The sequence below is a fragment of the Ammospiza nelsoni genome, chromosome 26, assembly GCF_027579445.1.
Source record: "Ammospiza nelsoni isolate bAmmNel1 chromosome 26, bAmmNel1.pri, whole genome shotgun sequence".
NCBI classification, from domain to species: Eukaryota; Metazoa; Chordata; class Aves; order Passeriformes; family Passerellidae; genus Ammospiza; species Ammospiza nelsoni.
In genome coordinates, this window is record NC_080658.1 from 1,458,544 (window position 1) to 1,473,296 (window position 14,753).

At 57.4% G+C, this 14,753-nt stretch overlaps 2 protein-coding genes across 15 annotated transcripts in view; one reads left to right on the forward strand and one right to left on the reverse strand.

The window, feature by feature from the left end:
- MAPT (microtubule associated protein tau) overlaps window positions 1–6,934 on the forward strand; it is a 43,266-nt gene extending 36,332 nt beyond the window's left edge. For 11 of the 12 annotated variants that reach the window (XM_059489068.1, XM_059489072.1, XM_059489069.1 and 8 more), the window contains 3 exons: window positions 1,805–1,886; window positions 2,038–2,150; window positions 4,191–6,934. In XM_059489068.1, the coding sequence (XP_059345051.1) occupies window positions 1,805–1,886; window positions 2,038–2,150; window positions 4,191–4,406 (411 nt within the window). In that variant the 3' untranslated portion in view covers window positions 4,407–6,934. Of the gene's footprint in view, window positions 1–1,804; window positions 1,887–2,037; window positions 2,151–3,538; window positions 3,672–4,190 lie in introns of all 12 variants that reach the window. The other variant, XM_059489071.1, reaches the window with a different exon arrangement.
- Window positions 6,935–7,275: 341 nt separating this feature from the next.
- Window positions 7,276–14,753, reverse strand: part of KANSL1 (KAT8 regulatory NSL complex subunit 1) — a 68,922-nt gene continuing 61,444 nt past the window's right edge. The window contains exons 8-15 of one of the 3 annotated variants that reach the window (XM_059489059.1): window positions 14,517–14,699; window positions 14,058–14,216; window positions 13,623–13,774; window positions 12,308–12,423; window positions 11,665–11,722; window positions 11,186–11,298; window positions 9,718–9,964; window positions 7,276–9,277 (exon numbers count right to left, since the gene is read on the reverse strand). In XM_059489059.1, coding sequence (XP_059345042.1) covers window positions 8,999–9,277; window positions 9,718–9,964; window positions 11,186–11,298; window positions 11,665–11,722; window positions 12,308–12,423; window positions 13,623–13,774; window positions 14,058–14,216; window positions 14,517–14,699 — 1,307 coding nt within the window. In that variant the 3' untranslated portion in view covers window positions 7,276–8,998. Of the gene's footprint in view, window positions 9,278–9,717; window positions 9,965–11,185; window positions 11,299–11,664; window positions 11,723–12,307; window positions 12,427–13,622; window positions 13,775–14,057; window positions 14,217–14,516; window positions 14,700–14,753 lie in introns of all 3 variants that reach the window. The other 2 variants (XM_059489058.1, XM_059489060.1) reach the window with 2 other exon arrangements.

A 14,753-nucleotide genomic window follows, 5' to 3' on the forward strand; every position in this document is an offset into this window, starting at 1 on the left:
GGCATGCCTCAGGCAGGAGTTGGCGTTGCTGGCGCTGAGGGTGGCATCCCCAGGTCTCTGGCACTGCTTTCCCAGGCAAACGGCTCTGTTCTCCTTTTTCTTTCCTGCTAAAGTGGGAAGGATCCTTCTCTGCTCGCCAGCAGGATGGGAAGGGATGACAGAGTCCTGTCTGTCACAAAAGGGACTGGGAATGAGAGCACAAAGTTCCATTAATTGCTGATTGCTCATTCTGGCAATGAGAGGACTTTCAGTCCCAGGTCTCAGTGGCGCCTGAATTGCTGAGAGACCCTTCAGGGTCACAGCTGGGATTACAAAGGCCCCAGCTGCCCTTTTTGGGTCTGTTTCCTGCTTTCCAACCAAATCCAGCTCCTCTCCTGCCCAGGTGCATCAAACCTGTGACCTTTCCCTGCGCTGTCCCCACGTCTGTGTCACGGTGTGCTCCCAGACCCTGAGGGGTTGCTTTCCTCCCTCTCTGTCTCCTGTCAAACGTGCCCTTTGGTCTGTGTGAGCAGCAGAGACAAGGCAGGGCAGCAGGGCTCTGTGCCTGGGGCTCTTGCTCCTGTTCCTGGCTCCAGGCTGGGCTCGGGGTTGTTTCTCAGGGCTGTGACAATCACTGAGGGTGCTGGGGCCAGCTGAGGACTGCAGGATGCACCTTCCCCTGGGGCTTTGGTGCTGGGATGGGGAGCGGTGGATCCTGGTGATGATCTGGGGGCTGTTGGGAGGAGCAGCTCCTCTCACAGCTCCCTTTGGTGCTGGCCCATCCTGCTGGGGCTGCTGAGAGCATCACACTGCCGGGGAGCACAGAGAGCAGCAGATGCTCCCCGGGGAGGCCAGGCTGTCCCCAGAGCCACCCTGAGCTGTGGATGGTGCCGTTTCTCCTGCCCAGCCCCACTCACCCAGCAGCAGCTGCCCCTCGGGGCTGGGGGAGCCCCCACCAGGCTCCAGGGGGACCTGGGGGGCTCTGGGGGTGTTTTGTCCCCCTTGTCTCCTGCTGCTGCCCTGCGTGTGCCTGCCCCGAGGCTCCTCCCTGCTGTGTGGCTGCTGCCCAGCCCTGCAGCCCCGCGCTGTCCCTGTGTCTGTCCCGTGTCCCCCTGTCCGTGCCACGAGCGCTCTGGGGACGGGGGGGGATCCCTGCAATGCTGGAGCCCAGCTCAGAGACATCGTGGGCAAAGCACAGCAAAACAGGGCTTGAATGTCACAAAATGCTGTTGTGGTTCAATACTTTATAATTGCCATTTTGATTTCTATGATGTCAACTCCAGATATTTAGATTTTGCTTTGCTTTTTTTTTTTTTTTTTTTTTTTTCTTTTAACCCTTATTTCCATTACAGCATTTTTCAGAAATGCATATTTTGGTCACTCTTTTGAAAGTTCTGTGCACATTGATCATTTCTGTTCTTTCAGTTTTTGTGGACATAAGCTTTATGTTTTACACCAGAAAAGGTATTTATTTTTTACGTTTTTCTCTCTGGTATATCTCCTCCTTTTGGATGATGTGTATGCAAATCTTAAATTAATTACCACTCCACTTTCTCTCTCACTTCGAGCACTTAAAAATTGCCTCTACTCCCCCCTCTGTGGAGAGGTGATGTCGTGCATGCTGACATGTTAAGAGGCTCCTGCACACGGGCATTAATGATCTCCCATTTCTGATGGCAGTTTCTTTGGTGTCATTAATCCTCCCGGGGCTGGAGCTGTCCTTTCCCTCCAATCCAGCTCAGGTGCTGCTGTGTGTTGTGCTCCCCCTCCCCAGCTGCCCGTGCTGGCCACCAGCTCATCCCCTTCTCCTCTCTCCCACGGGCAGGTGCAAATCGTTTACAAGCCAGTGGACCTGAGCCATGTGACATCCAAATGTGGTTCCCTGGGCAACATCCACCACAAACCAGGTACCCCTGGGGCTCAGGGGGGTGTGAGAGGGGCACAGGGCTGGGCAGGGGCACAGGGGGTGAGGGAGGCAGTGACTGCAGCACCCCAGTGAGCCCTGCAGTGCTGGGTGCTGCCCCAGCTCCTGAGCCACCTCTCACCCCTCTCCTGCAGGTGGTGGCCAGGTGGAGGTGAAATCTGAGAAACTGGACTTCAAAGATAAGGTGCAGTCGAAAATCGGGTCCCTAGATAACATCAGCCACGTCCCTGGAGGAGGCAATAAAAAGGTAAAGGGGCCCTGGGGACAGGTGTGTGCTGCTGTGGGTGTGAGGGGACAGGGGACAGAGTGGTGGCGCTGCCCAGGATGGCCCCTGAGTGAGCACCAGCCAGGGGCAGCCTCTGCTGTGGTTTCCTGCTCTCTCTGCTGCCTCTCAAGATTTTTGTGTCTCAAACCCTTCCCACCAAGTGTCACCACCAGCCAGTCCCATGCTGTGCTGCTGCTGCTGCTGTGACACAGAGCTGGCAGCTGCAGAGGTGCAGCATTAAAGGCTCAGCTTTATTTAGAGCAGGTGACTTTGCTGCAAACTGGCCCTTCAGGAGGTGATTTCTCCCTCCTGACCCAGGGCTCTGTGAAGGGAGGGAGTGTTTGGGGGATTAAATGGAGAGACAAAAGGCACTCGGGTCAGGGAGGTGAGCTGGGGCTGAGCTGTTCCCACCCAGGCTTTGATGGTGACTTCAGTGAGTCTTGGCCAAGCAAAGCAGCCCCACAGCCAGGCTTCAAGGCCACCGAGTCCCCAGCAGCCAGGGGGTGAGGACATCAGGTGAGCACAGAGCTGAGATCCAGCCTGGCCACACGCAGGGTTCAGCTTCCCCGGGGAAAAGCGGGTTTTGTCTTGCTTGTTTTTGCAGCACTTTTGTCTCAATGGGAGGGGAAGGTTCTGTTTCAGCTCCCGTATTTTGGCACTTTGTTCTTGGCCACGTGTTCTCTGTGCAGCTCCAGCTCTCACGTCCAGCTGGCCTCTGACTGCGGGACCGCTTGACTTCCTTACCCTTCTCTCTGCCGTGCATCAGCTCCCCTGTGCTTCACTGAGCCTTTTGCATCGGTTTTGTGATCCAGTGATGGCTCTGTCGCATCCTGCCACATTCACTGGGCCATAGTTTGAAGAACTTGCCCTCTGCAGGGGAGTTTTTTGAGTTTCTTGGCAAGGCTTTGACCCAGCAAAGCCTGCTCCTCCCCTGCCTAAACCTGGAGGAGGTTCTGGGTGTGACTGAGTGCAGCTGCAGCTCTGCTGCCCCTTTCCCATGTCCCCAAGCCCCCTCCTTGCTCTGTGACACACAGATCCACACTGGGACTCACAGTCCACAGATCTTTGGGCTGAGCTCTGGTTCCTGTGCTGGGTGTGCCGTGAGGAGCTGGGTGCTCTGTGCTCTGCCCAAGTCCCTGTGCTCTCCTCTGCTGTTCCTGGAGTTTTCCTCCCTGGCTCCAAAGGCAGCCACTCTTCTTTCTATGAGTCAGTGAATGGCCCTGTTTTTCAGATCTTTTTCTCCCCAGTTTTCTATTTCTTTTCTATATTTTTTGTCTTTTTCCTTCTGGCTGGCATTTCTTGGATCATGGTTTTTGTTGCTGATGCATTTTTTGCCCCCCACTGCCCTGGGTGGGTTTCTTCACCTATAGAGAGAGAAAGGCAAGGAAGACAAGACCTGGACCCCGAGCCCAGACCCCGCTGGGCTCCAGGCCCTGGTGCTGGAGCCACTCAGCCCCATGGAGAGCCAGCCCCCAGCCTTGCACTCGGCTGGGGAGGGCACCTGTAAGTAGCAAACCAGATCCAGGTCAGCGGGAGAGGGGTTTGGCTCCTGGGAGCAGCTCCGTGGGCTGAGGGGGAGCTTCATGTGCCACGTGCCCCCATGATCTCTGCCAGGGGAGTGGGAGCAGCCCAGGTTGTGCCCTCTGGAGCCAGGACCTTGCCTGGGGAGGATTTGGCAGCATCCAGGTGCTCAGGTCCTGCTGTCGTGGGGAGGATTTGGCAGCATCCAGGTGCTCAGGTCCCGCTGTCGTGGGGAGGATTTGGCAGCATCCAGGTGCTCAGGTCCTGCTGTCGTGGGGAGGATTTGGCAGCATCCAGGTGCTCAGGTCCCGCTGTCGTGGGGAGGATTTGGCAGCATCCAGGTGCTCAGGTCCTGCTGTCCCCTCTGGTGCCACACCGAGGCCTAGGGCACTGGAAACACTGAGCTCTGCTGCCACCTCTCAGCAGCCGTGTCTGAGTGCACACCTGGCAGGTCCCCCTGTCCCCTGGCCATGCCCCTGACCACCCTCCTCTCCCTCACAGATTGAGACTCACAAGCTGACCTTCCGCGAGAACGCCAAAGCCAAGACCGACCACGGCGCCGAAATCGTCTACAAGTCCCCGACCATCTCCGGAGATGCCTCCCCGCGCCGCCTTAGCAACGTCTCCTCCACCGGCAGCATCAACCTGGTGGACTCCCCCCAGCTGGCCACGCTAGCCGACGAGGTGTCCGCCTCGCTGGCCAAGCAGGGCTTGTGATCGCGGCGCGGCGGCCACCAGGAGAGAAGACGAGGAAAGGAAACGAAAAAGAAAAGAAACAAAAATAATAATCTGGCCTTCTTCCTCTGTTCCTTTTACAGCTGCTTCCCCGTCCCTAACTGGTTAATGATTTAACCTGCTTTTACTGTTCATTCAGCTCTAGCTCCAGGACTTCAAAATCAGTGACACTATGAGGTACAAAACCTCCTCTCCCCCTGCTCCTCGGAGCGCACAGCCCGTCCCGTCGCGTCCCCGCGCTGCCCCCGCTCCTGCCCTCGCTGTCCCAGCCCTGCCCGGGGCCCCGGCGAGGCGGGGAGGGGGCCCGAGGGGCGGCCACAGCAGCCCGGGGCAGCGGGTGGCGCTCCCGGGACGGGGCTGTGACCCGGCCCAGCCCGTGTCCCGCCGCTGGCCAGGGCTGCGGGGAGGCGCCCTCCCTCCCTGCCTGCCTCCTCCCCGCGTTAAATTTGCCTGCTGATTTGGAAGAAACCTTTTGTTTTTATTTCCGAAAGCCGAGATGTGTATGAAGATAACGGCCAGGTACCCCCTAACCCGCTCTCAGCTCCGGCAGCTGGAGTCCCGGCGAGGCCGGGTGCCCGCTCCGAGGGGCCCCGGGCGGCCGTTCCCCTCTCCGTGGCTGTGCTGGAACCGCTGAGTGGATGAGTAGAGGCTTTTCCCCATTCCTTTGGCAGCCCCTCGTGTCGTAGAGTAGATTTGTCTGTATATGCTTGGACCGTGCCAGGGTGATTGTTTTCATAAACGAGCATGTGTTTGAAAAATAAATGCTGTAAGTAGTTTTGAGCTGCCCCGCGCCGGCTCCGGCCGTGCCCAGCCCCGGTGCCGCAGGAGGAGCCCGGCACCGCATGTCTGCCGGAGGAGGGGCACCCACAGCGCCAGGGCTGGGATGGCTCCTGGATATGGGTGCAGCTTGTGACATTTTTGGGTTGTTCTTTTTCTTTCCCTGCAAGGTCAGCTCAGCGATGGCGGAGGTGGCAGCTCCATGGCTCTGCTGTGCCGGTGGCAGCGGTGAGACCCCGGCAGGACGCGGGGGAGGCGGCAGCAGCTGCCCCGGCCCGGGGCCAGCGGCTGCTCCCTGGCACTGAAGCCCCTTTGCGGGCGCTCCCCGGTGCGAGTTGGCAGCATCTCACCCCTCACACAGCACTGACCGCCCCAGCACACTCGGGGACAGGAGCCACTCGAGTTATTGCTTTGGCTGCTCCTGTTCCTGTGGCTCCCTGGGAGCACGAGGGGTCCCGTGGCTGTCCCTGCCTGCCCCTTCCCTCTACAACCAAAGAGGCCGAGATGCCACCAGAGCAGCTGTGTGTCCTCCTGCCCTGTCCTCCTGTCTCCCCCAGGGGCCCCAGCCGAGCTCTGGGGGTTCAGCTGGAGCTGGGAGGGCAGAGGGGCCCCTGCACCCCGGGCTGTGCTGCAGGGAAAGCCGTGCTTTCCCAGCAAGGGCTGCAATCCTGGTCCGACAGGGCTGGCGGGGGGTCAGGGCCCCTGGTTGTCCTTGGGGTGGTGGCTGGGTGCCACCGAGGCTGCCAGAGCAGCTGTTCCTGGGCAGAGCAGCAACTCCTCCCCGGACAGGACCTGTGGGAGCTGTGAACCCCCTGTTGCCCCTGTCCCTCTGCAGGGCTGGGCTCCCGCAGGCCTGGCTGTGGATGGACGTGGTCTGGGGGGTCCAACCCTTCTCTGTGCAGCCCCAGGAGCTGCTTTGTTGCTGGGGAGAGGCTGGTCCAGCAGCACCATCGTGTCCAGCTTGTCACTCGCTCCGTTCACTTGACTCCATGATTGTAAGACTCTGTGCTCCGTCCCTGACTCTGTAGCGCTGTAGGAGCCGCCGCGCTTTTTGTCCTTTGTAGAACGAGCAAGTTGGGAGAACCCTCAAAGCATCACCTCCTTACCCCTCTGGGCTGCAGGACGGGGTAGCTGAGCTCGCCCGTCCTGCGCCACCCCTGTCCCCTCTGTGCAGCCCCTGAGGGACACCAGCACCCAGGCTGGGATGGCCTCGGTGTGCAGTGAGCAGCCCCTTCCCACTCTGAGTGTCCTCAGCCCCGCTCTTGTTCCCCCCGGGGGCTGTGGGGAGCCAGGACAGCCCTTTACAGCCACCACGTCACCCGCTGTCCCCTCCAGCAGCCCGAGCCACGTCCCCTGCCCCAACCCTGCCTTCAGACCCAGGCCCGAGGCTCCGGCGAGCAGCCGGACACAACCCGACCCCCGGCTTTTCCTTTACTCCACACACATCTTGGGTCTGAAAAGGGTTAAAACCGGCACTGATTTAAAACAAAACAAAACAAATCGTATTTCTGCACTCCAAAAGATTCTGCGTGTTAGCCAAGGTCGGTGCCAGCCTGTGTGGTGTTGGCAGCCCCGTGCCCCCCGCGCCGGGGAGGGGAGGGAAGGTTTGATCTCAGCGTATCATTCTAGCTTAGCTTCTGTCTGTGGGTGTCCATAGTGTATCGTGTGTTTAACAACTGGTTTACACTGTTGCCGTAAAAGTGAATTTGGAAATAAAGTCATTACTACGATAATGGTAATTGGCACCTCTTTTGCATGGGGGGATGTGGGGTGGGGGATCCATCCACAGAGTCATCGACAGGGGCAGGGATTGGGTTCCAATTTTTTACTTTTTAAGCTCCCACACTTCTGCCTGCTGGAGCCAGAAAGGACATAACAGTGCTTCCCTGGAGGAGAACCAGCAGCACCCAGTTAACCCCAGAAATGTAAAATAACTCCCAATCCCAGAATTGTAAAATAACATCACACAGCAAAAAAGAGGCCACTGAAACGCAGGAGGGAAGCAGTTGATCTGAGTGCACTGAGGGCCCCTTCCCTGTCCCAGCCCAGCGTTTCACACTCATCAAATGGAATATTACATTTTAATTTTTTTTTTAATCTTTTCTTCTTTTTTTTTTTTTTATAAGCACATTTGTGCTTTGCCAACAGAATCAAGACATTAACAAAGATCAGCTTCTCGGAAGAAAAGCATTTCTATATAACAAGGACATTACACAGCTCAAAGCAGGAAAAGAAAATATTTACAAAATACAAGGTGGGTTTTTTTTTTGTGTAGTTTTTATAATGCTAAAAGGGTTATTCAGAATTTTCAACCTTATAAATAGAAAAGCACTTCTGCAGAGGGATATGGTAGCGCCGTTGTCTGTTGGGTTTTTGTTTTAAAGAAACAATGACGGATCCTTTAACCTAGAACAGAACCAAAACCACGAGATCATGTTGAAAATTGTGAAAACCCCGACCATGAAGCAGTTCAGCGACTATTCCTTTACGATTACAAAATGGAAAAAAAAAAAAAAAAAAAAAAAAAGTCCTTTGTATTTTTTTTTCCCGTTTTTTTTTTTTTTTTTTTGGTGATGTGATTATACATAAGACAGGCACAATGCTAGCAACAGGACAGGGCCCAGGAGCCACACCGTCGGGAGCGGGAAGCGTGACACGGGGACGGTGCGCGGGGTCCGGGATCGCTGCGGGTGCGGAACCGGGCGGGAGGGGACGGGGAGGAACAACGAACTGGGCTCAAACTCAAAGACCTGTCAGGAGGGGGCACGGCGGGCGCCCCGAAATGAAACGGAACCGGCACCGGAGCTGGGACGGTGCGGGAGTGGAGCGAAGCTGTGGTGACCCCGATCCCCCACCAGGAGCTGCCTCCATCCTTCCCTCTCTGCGCCCTTGTCTGACACGAACCCACCTGCGGGACCCCCGGCCCGGCCTCGCTCACAGCTCCCCCAGCCCCACCCCAAAGGGCATCATCCAAGTGCTCCGGGAATTCTGCTCCTGCTCAAAGCATCGGGGGCTCCTCCCCTCCCTGCCCTCGCCACACGCCCGGTGTGCACAAGGTGCTTCCCCCCAACTCCCACCCCTGCCATGCCAAGCTGAGTGTGGAGCAGCCACAAGGTCCCTCCTTTCCCCCTGCCAGGAATGCAGCCAGAGCCAGGCTGCTCCAAACCAGGGGAGAAGGAAAGGGAGAGGTGTCCCCAGGGGCAGAGCGAGGACCAGGGAGGGACAGAATCCCCCCCTTTGGATACCTGGAACTACAACCTGGGGCAGGAAAACGCAGGAGGGTGAAGTGCAGGTGGGCACTCTGCAGGTGAGGACAGCCAGACAGTGAAGGTTGCAATCCCAAGACATCACTTTTCACCATTAATTTCACTCCACTAAAACCTTTCAGGGTGGGGGGAGTGGGTTAAGAGAAAACGACACCCTTTTGGTGGGAAAAACTATCCCTGAAATCTGCTAGTCAGCTAAATCCTGTGCTCTAGTTTTATACACCTAAAGGAGGGAGGAAAAGGGAGGGGGTCTGGTGGGCTGCTCCCCTCCCGAGGCTTCACTCCGCTGGGAGGAATCTGGGGGCTCATTCATGTGACGAGGAAACATGGAGAAGGAAAAAAAAAAAAAAAAGAAACAAAAAAAAAGAAAACAAAAAAAAAAAAAGAAAACAACAGTTTCTAAACTCCTTAAATTCACTAAAAACTGTGAAAATTCCCGGCAGGATGTTTGAATATCAAACGCAGATTTTGGAAGCTTTAATGCCAAGAGTTAGTTCTGTGTGTTGGTTTGCTCATGTCTCCCGTGTGTCTCTATCTGTGCGCTGGCCGCAGGACTGCGGAGCAGGAGGAGGAGGAGGAGGAGGAGGAGGAGGAGGAGGAGGAGGAGGAGGGGGGGGCCAGCGGGGCTCGGCTCTTGAGGCTGGGCAGGCTGGGCGAAGCCGAAGTGCCATCGCATTCCCGGGAGGATTTGCTGCCCGACGTGCGGCGGGTGCAGCGCGAGAGCCGGTCCTGGGGGTCGGGCTGCTCCTCACACTCCGTCCGGGGGTCGTACGAGAGCGGGAAGGTGCGGCGCTCCCAGGGCTGCACGGCCTGCGGGAGGGAGAGAGGAGTCACGGAAAATCCCCGGAAAATCCCCAAAAGCTGCGTGCCCTCACTCCCCGCACGGATCCGGAGCTCGGAGCTGCTCCTGGTGCGGGTTCCCAGCTCGGAGCAGCGTCTGGGAAGCTTCAGCAGATGTGGAGAGGACACGGAGCCAGCTGCTGGCAGCGCTTCCCGTGCCCTGATCCCACCCGGGCCAGCGCTCAGGCACTGCCCACAGGCGGCTGCCAGGCTGCTCCCCATATCAGGATCACCCGTGTCCTCACACCAGGGTCACCTGTGGTGCCATGTCTGCCTCCCCACACCAGGGTCACACCAGTGTCCCCACACCCAGGTCACCTGCAGTGCCACACCTGTATCCCCACACCAAGGTCACACTTGTGTCTGTCCCCACACCTGTGCCACCTGCCCTGGCCGCAGCCAGCACCCACCTGCTCGTCCAGGCCGGCCTCGGGCGTGGAGCACCGCGTGTCCTCGCTGGACAGGAGCCGCAGGGAGTCCCGGGACAGGGGGGTCAGGGGGGCACAGAGCAGTTCGGGGCTGATGGGGCTGCGTGGTGAGTGGGTGTGGGACAGCTCCAAGTGGGAGTGGTAGTTGCCCACCTCAGGGGATGCTGGCTGGGGAGTCGAGGGGTTCCCCAGCTGGGGGGTTGTCCGTCCGTCTGTTGATCTGTAGGACCTGAGACAAGAGTAGGTTTGAGAGCCCAGCCGTGCTTCCCCTTTGCTGCCTGATCCTACCCCAGGATCCTTTTGCCCTGGGAATGCCCCAGCCCAGAGATAAAATCCACCCAGGCCCATCCCTGCCCCATTTCAGTGTCTGGGCGCATCACTGGTGCTGCTCTCCTGAGGTTCTGTGTCCCACACATCTCCCACATTCCCAGTGCTGCACAAACACCACGATCAGAAGCTCCCTATGGAATCAAAACTCTTCCAAGTGTTTCCCCCTCCTCACAGCAGGTGACCCCTGGCAGCAGCTCAGGGACTGAGTGCAGGGAATCAGCAATGCTGGAAATGCAGCAATTTCAGCAGCTGGCAGTGGGAGGAGCACAGTGAAACCCTGAGACCTCAGATCTCAACCAAGAATTACAGAAGTCTGAGCTCTGACACAGAGTCCAGATAAAAAGCCACAGGCTACAAGCAGAGAAACAATAACTGAGTTCCCAAATCCACATGCAACTCTCCAAGATGAAATGCAACAGCAAGTGGCCATCAAGGACTTCATAGGTAAGAAATGGGCTAAGGAAACAGCAGAACATCCCACTCTCCAGGAGCACTGGGAACTGCAGCTGCAGAGCAAATACAGCAGCAGCACCAAGTGGGTTTGCCACAGGCCAGGTTTGCACCTGCAGGAACCCCCACAATGGCAGAACTGAAACCAAAGCAGCATTGAGGGCAGGGACAGAGCTGTGGCTCTGCCCCAGAACAAAGTGACTCCAGGCAACCAAACCCTGGTGATGGAACTGAGAAGAGCAAATCTCTTCTTGAGCACGTTTATGGTGAGATCAACAGCTGGGAACAGTGGTGGTTTTAGACACCCACCCACTCATAAAGACACAGCAGGAAGGGAACTGAGTGCCCAGTGCCAGTGTCCCTGATCCTGCAGAACGATGGCATTGCAAGCCCTGTGCCTTCCCCTGGACTCTGGGCTGGCACAGCATCTCCCACACTTCTGGAGCAGCAGAAATGTGGAGGAAGCACTTGGTGCAGCTGTCTGCAGCCAAACTGGGCTGCGGCTTCACCCCCACCTAAGCAAGGCTGTGCCCCCTCCCACACGGGGCTCCTCAAGCTGGATGACACCAAACTTTGCAGCACCAGCAGCAGCTTTCAACCATTTGTACGAATCCCAGTGAGCACCCAGTGCTGGGCATGTGGCCCTGAGGGCAGGAGGGCAGGGCTGTACCTGCTGCCCCGGCGCTGAGGGGGGACACTCGTGCTCCAGAGCCACCGCGCCCGCTCCATCTCCTCACACTTCCCGTGCCGAGCAGCGAACGCTGAATCTGACAAATCCTCAACCTGGAAAGGGAAGGGCAGAGGGCTTGGTCAGAGCTTTCTTCTGTAAAACAACCATCTCTGTATAGTTTTTCCAGCAGTAGTTGCAGTGAGAATTTAAATGTTTATCATTGTGTTGTAGAATGTCCTGAGTTGGGTGGGAGCCACAGGGATCATCCAGTGCAGCTCCTGGCCCTGCAGACACCCCAACAATCCCACCCTGTGCCCCAGAGCTTGTCCAAACGCTCCTGGAGCTCTGGCAGCCCTGGAAAGGCACCGACCCCAGCTGTTGGTTCCCTGCTGAGGTCCCTGCCTCTGTTACCTCCACAGACACTGCTCATTTACCACCAGCCTCATCCCACATTAATTGGGAAATAAAATCCTTCTTACCTCCTCGTTGTCCTCCTCAGGGTTGGTTTTCAGAGCACTGATATCAACTTCACGCCAGCTGCAACATAACCATGGGCATCACTCAGGGCACAGCTAGAACCAGCTGCACATCCCCCTCCCCTCCCAACACTGGCTTCTGGGAAAGGGAAAATTCCACCCTGCCATCAGGAGCAACACACTTAGGCTCAGTTTGAAGCACCAGACCTCCTCGGTGCTCTGGTAGCACAGCTGGAGCTCCCCAAGGGCAGAGGAAGCAGAGCAGAGGCTGCTGCATTTCCTTCTCTTTCTCCCACACACTCCCTCCTGCCCTGCTGAAACGGGCCAGGGAAGAGCAAAGATGAGCAGGAGTAAGATAGAAGGAAGTTGGGGAGAGGCAGAACTGCAAGGTTAACCCAGCCCAGGCAAGAGCTGGGAAACCACTGGGACCTTTGACTTAGCAGCAAGACAAGGAGACAACCAGGACTGACTTTAAACTGAGCAGAACTGAGCTGAGCAGTTGGCTTTGATGGCCAAGGGCCCCTCACAGAAAACACTCCCTAACTTAGCCAGTCTCCAGCAATGGCATGATCAGTTTTCCAACCTTTCCCTTATTACCAAGAAGAAGCAAAGCACTGTGCTTTCCCCTCTGGGGCTGGGGCAGTACCTGGGGGTGAGGATCTCCTTGTACTGCAGCTTCTCCACGCGGGTGGTGGCAGCCACGGACATGGGGATGACGATGTTGTTTATGTCAAAGGAGCTCTCACCCCTCCTCCTCCTCGGCTGCTGCAACAGGGAGAACCATGTGAGAAAGGGATGTGGGGTCTGGCACGTGGGAAAGTCATCACAGGAAGTCATTGATGGGAAGAGGACAGAGTGACCTTGTCTGACCTACGGACACTTCAGAGCCAACATCAATTTGCATCAGACTAGAGATCTCCTACTGCTTGCTCCAAGTCCTCTCCCCAGCCCAAAATCTACAGCAAGGAAACCCAGATCCCAAGGATTGACCCTGTGGTTGGGGAGCCCCCACAGACCCGCAGCTGCCTGGGACGCTTCAACACAGGAGCTCCATCCCTGAGGCCAGAGTGTGGAGCCCAGGGCCTGGAATCCTCTTGCTGAGGGAGGGAAACCTCTTCATCTGGCATTTCTGAACGAGCTTGTGAAAGCACAGCAGGAAAAGCAAGAGAAAACCAGGGTGTGTGTGCAGAGCCAAGGAAAGGCCTCCTTGAGGTGTCAGAGCTGCTGAGATGGGCTGTCCTCTCCAAAACACCAAGCACACTCAAGCTGAACCACCACCGGGTTCTTCTGACACCCTGATGTCACAGCTGGTGATGGAACAATTGAATTCTGCAGTGAAGGAACCCAGTGGGGACCCAGATGCGCCCATGGCAACAAGCCTGGAGCAGGGGGCTCAATGAGTCCTGCTCTGCTCTCCCTGGGTCACATCCAGCTCAGGCTTTGGCCCCCGCTACCAAATGGGGGAATGGGGCGGGGGGCAGAAAGAAGCCAAATCCTTCACTGGACACCTGTGAGCTCAGCAGAATTCAGTCTTTCATTGAAGGGCTTCTGCTGACGTGGGAGGGAGGTTCTGCTCACTCACAGAGCTCATGAAGGTCCCACACCCTGCCACCCTCAAGCACTGTGGCAGTCTGAGTGTGCCCCAGAAGATGGTCAGAGTTCAGAGACTGCTGGAGATGGTGCACAGGTGGAAGATCCCCACTACCACTGCTGTGCCCTGGCCCTGTGACCCCAATCCCATTCACAGCATAGTGACACCGAGGGGAACATTCACCAGCAGCTGCTGAGCTGATGGTGAACCTGGAATTGCAGCACAGCCAACACACCCAACACCCACCCAGCAACCCCTACAGCAGCTGAACCAAAGGGTCCAGTGTGGCAAGAGGAACAATGAGCACTCCCAGCCCAGAATCTGTGTAGCAACTGAGCCCAGAAGCCCTGGGAAGGCAGCAGATACTCACAGCAGTGCCAGAGGTGCCCTGGGAAGCAGAGCTGGCGGGAGCAGAGCCCTCGGAGGAGGTGGAGAGCTGCCGAGCTATGGGGCTGTGAGGGGTGGGGGTCACAGCTGCTGACAGGTAGCTCGGGCCACCGACGTCCGTGTGGTGCTTCAACACTGCACAGGGAGGGGGAGAAAACGAACAACAACATTAGCAAAAAAACCCAGCCCACCCGAGGGGTGGCGGTGGAAAGGACCATGTGCACTGAGGAGCACTTTGCAGGAAAGAGAAGCACCTTCTGAGGGGCTGCCCTGGGGAAGAAGCAGGTTAGAGCACACGAGGCGTTGCTGTGGTGGCGGCTCGGCCCGAAGCAGTGCGTGCCCCCTTCTGTGGGGCAGAGAGGCTGGGGATGCAGCAAAGCCCAAGCTCCCCCCGAGACGCCTGCCCCTGGGGGCCTACCTTCACTCCTCTCAGATGAGCAGTCTCGCAATCGCTTTTTGTCAAAGGCAGGAGGCTGGGCAGAGCGCTCTGGCGCTCTCTCGGCCTTGGACACGGCCGAAAAATCGTCTAAAGGCGGCCTGTGTGCCTTGTCTGCTTGGGCTTTTTGATGGGAGCGCTCTGAGGAGGGGAACAGAGAAAGAGCTATGAAATGCCTGCTTTCACCTCTCTTTCTGCTGGCACAGGAGACTCGGGCACAGTTTGCCCACACCACGGGGGTGGCTGGGGAGGTGTGCTCAGACCTGTGGCACTGCTGTGGGCATGGCTGACACCGAGCACGGGGAGGTCCCTACAAACCTGAGCTGCACCTGCACACAGCTCACCTGCAGCCCTGCCATAGCCCTGCCTCACCCCTGGGAGCGGGACAGAAGGGCATCCTCCTCCTCCTCCTCCTCCTCGTGGGGCAGGGGCAGCACTTACTGGCCGCGGTGAAGAAGGAGTTGACCAGCTTGTGGCGGTCCTTGCGCGCGGGGTCAGCCAGGCTGGGGGGCACGGGGGCTCTGTGCTTCAGCGACAGCTTCTTGGGGGCTTTAGTTTTCTCGTAGGGCTTGTTCTGCCACTGGGATTTCAACATGCTCTGGAAGTGCAGGCTCGTCGGCACATCTGCAGGGGGACAGAGCATTAATTGAAATTAATCATGCAACAAAGAGCTGTGGC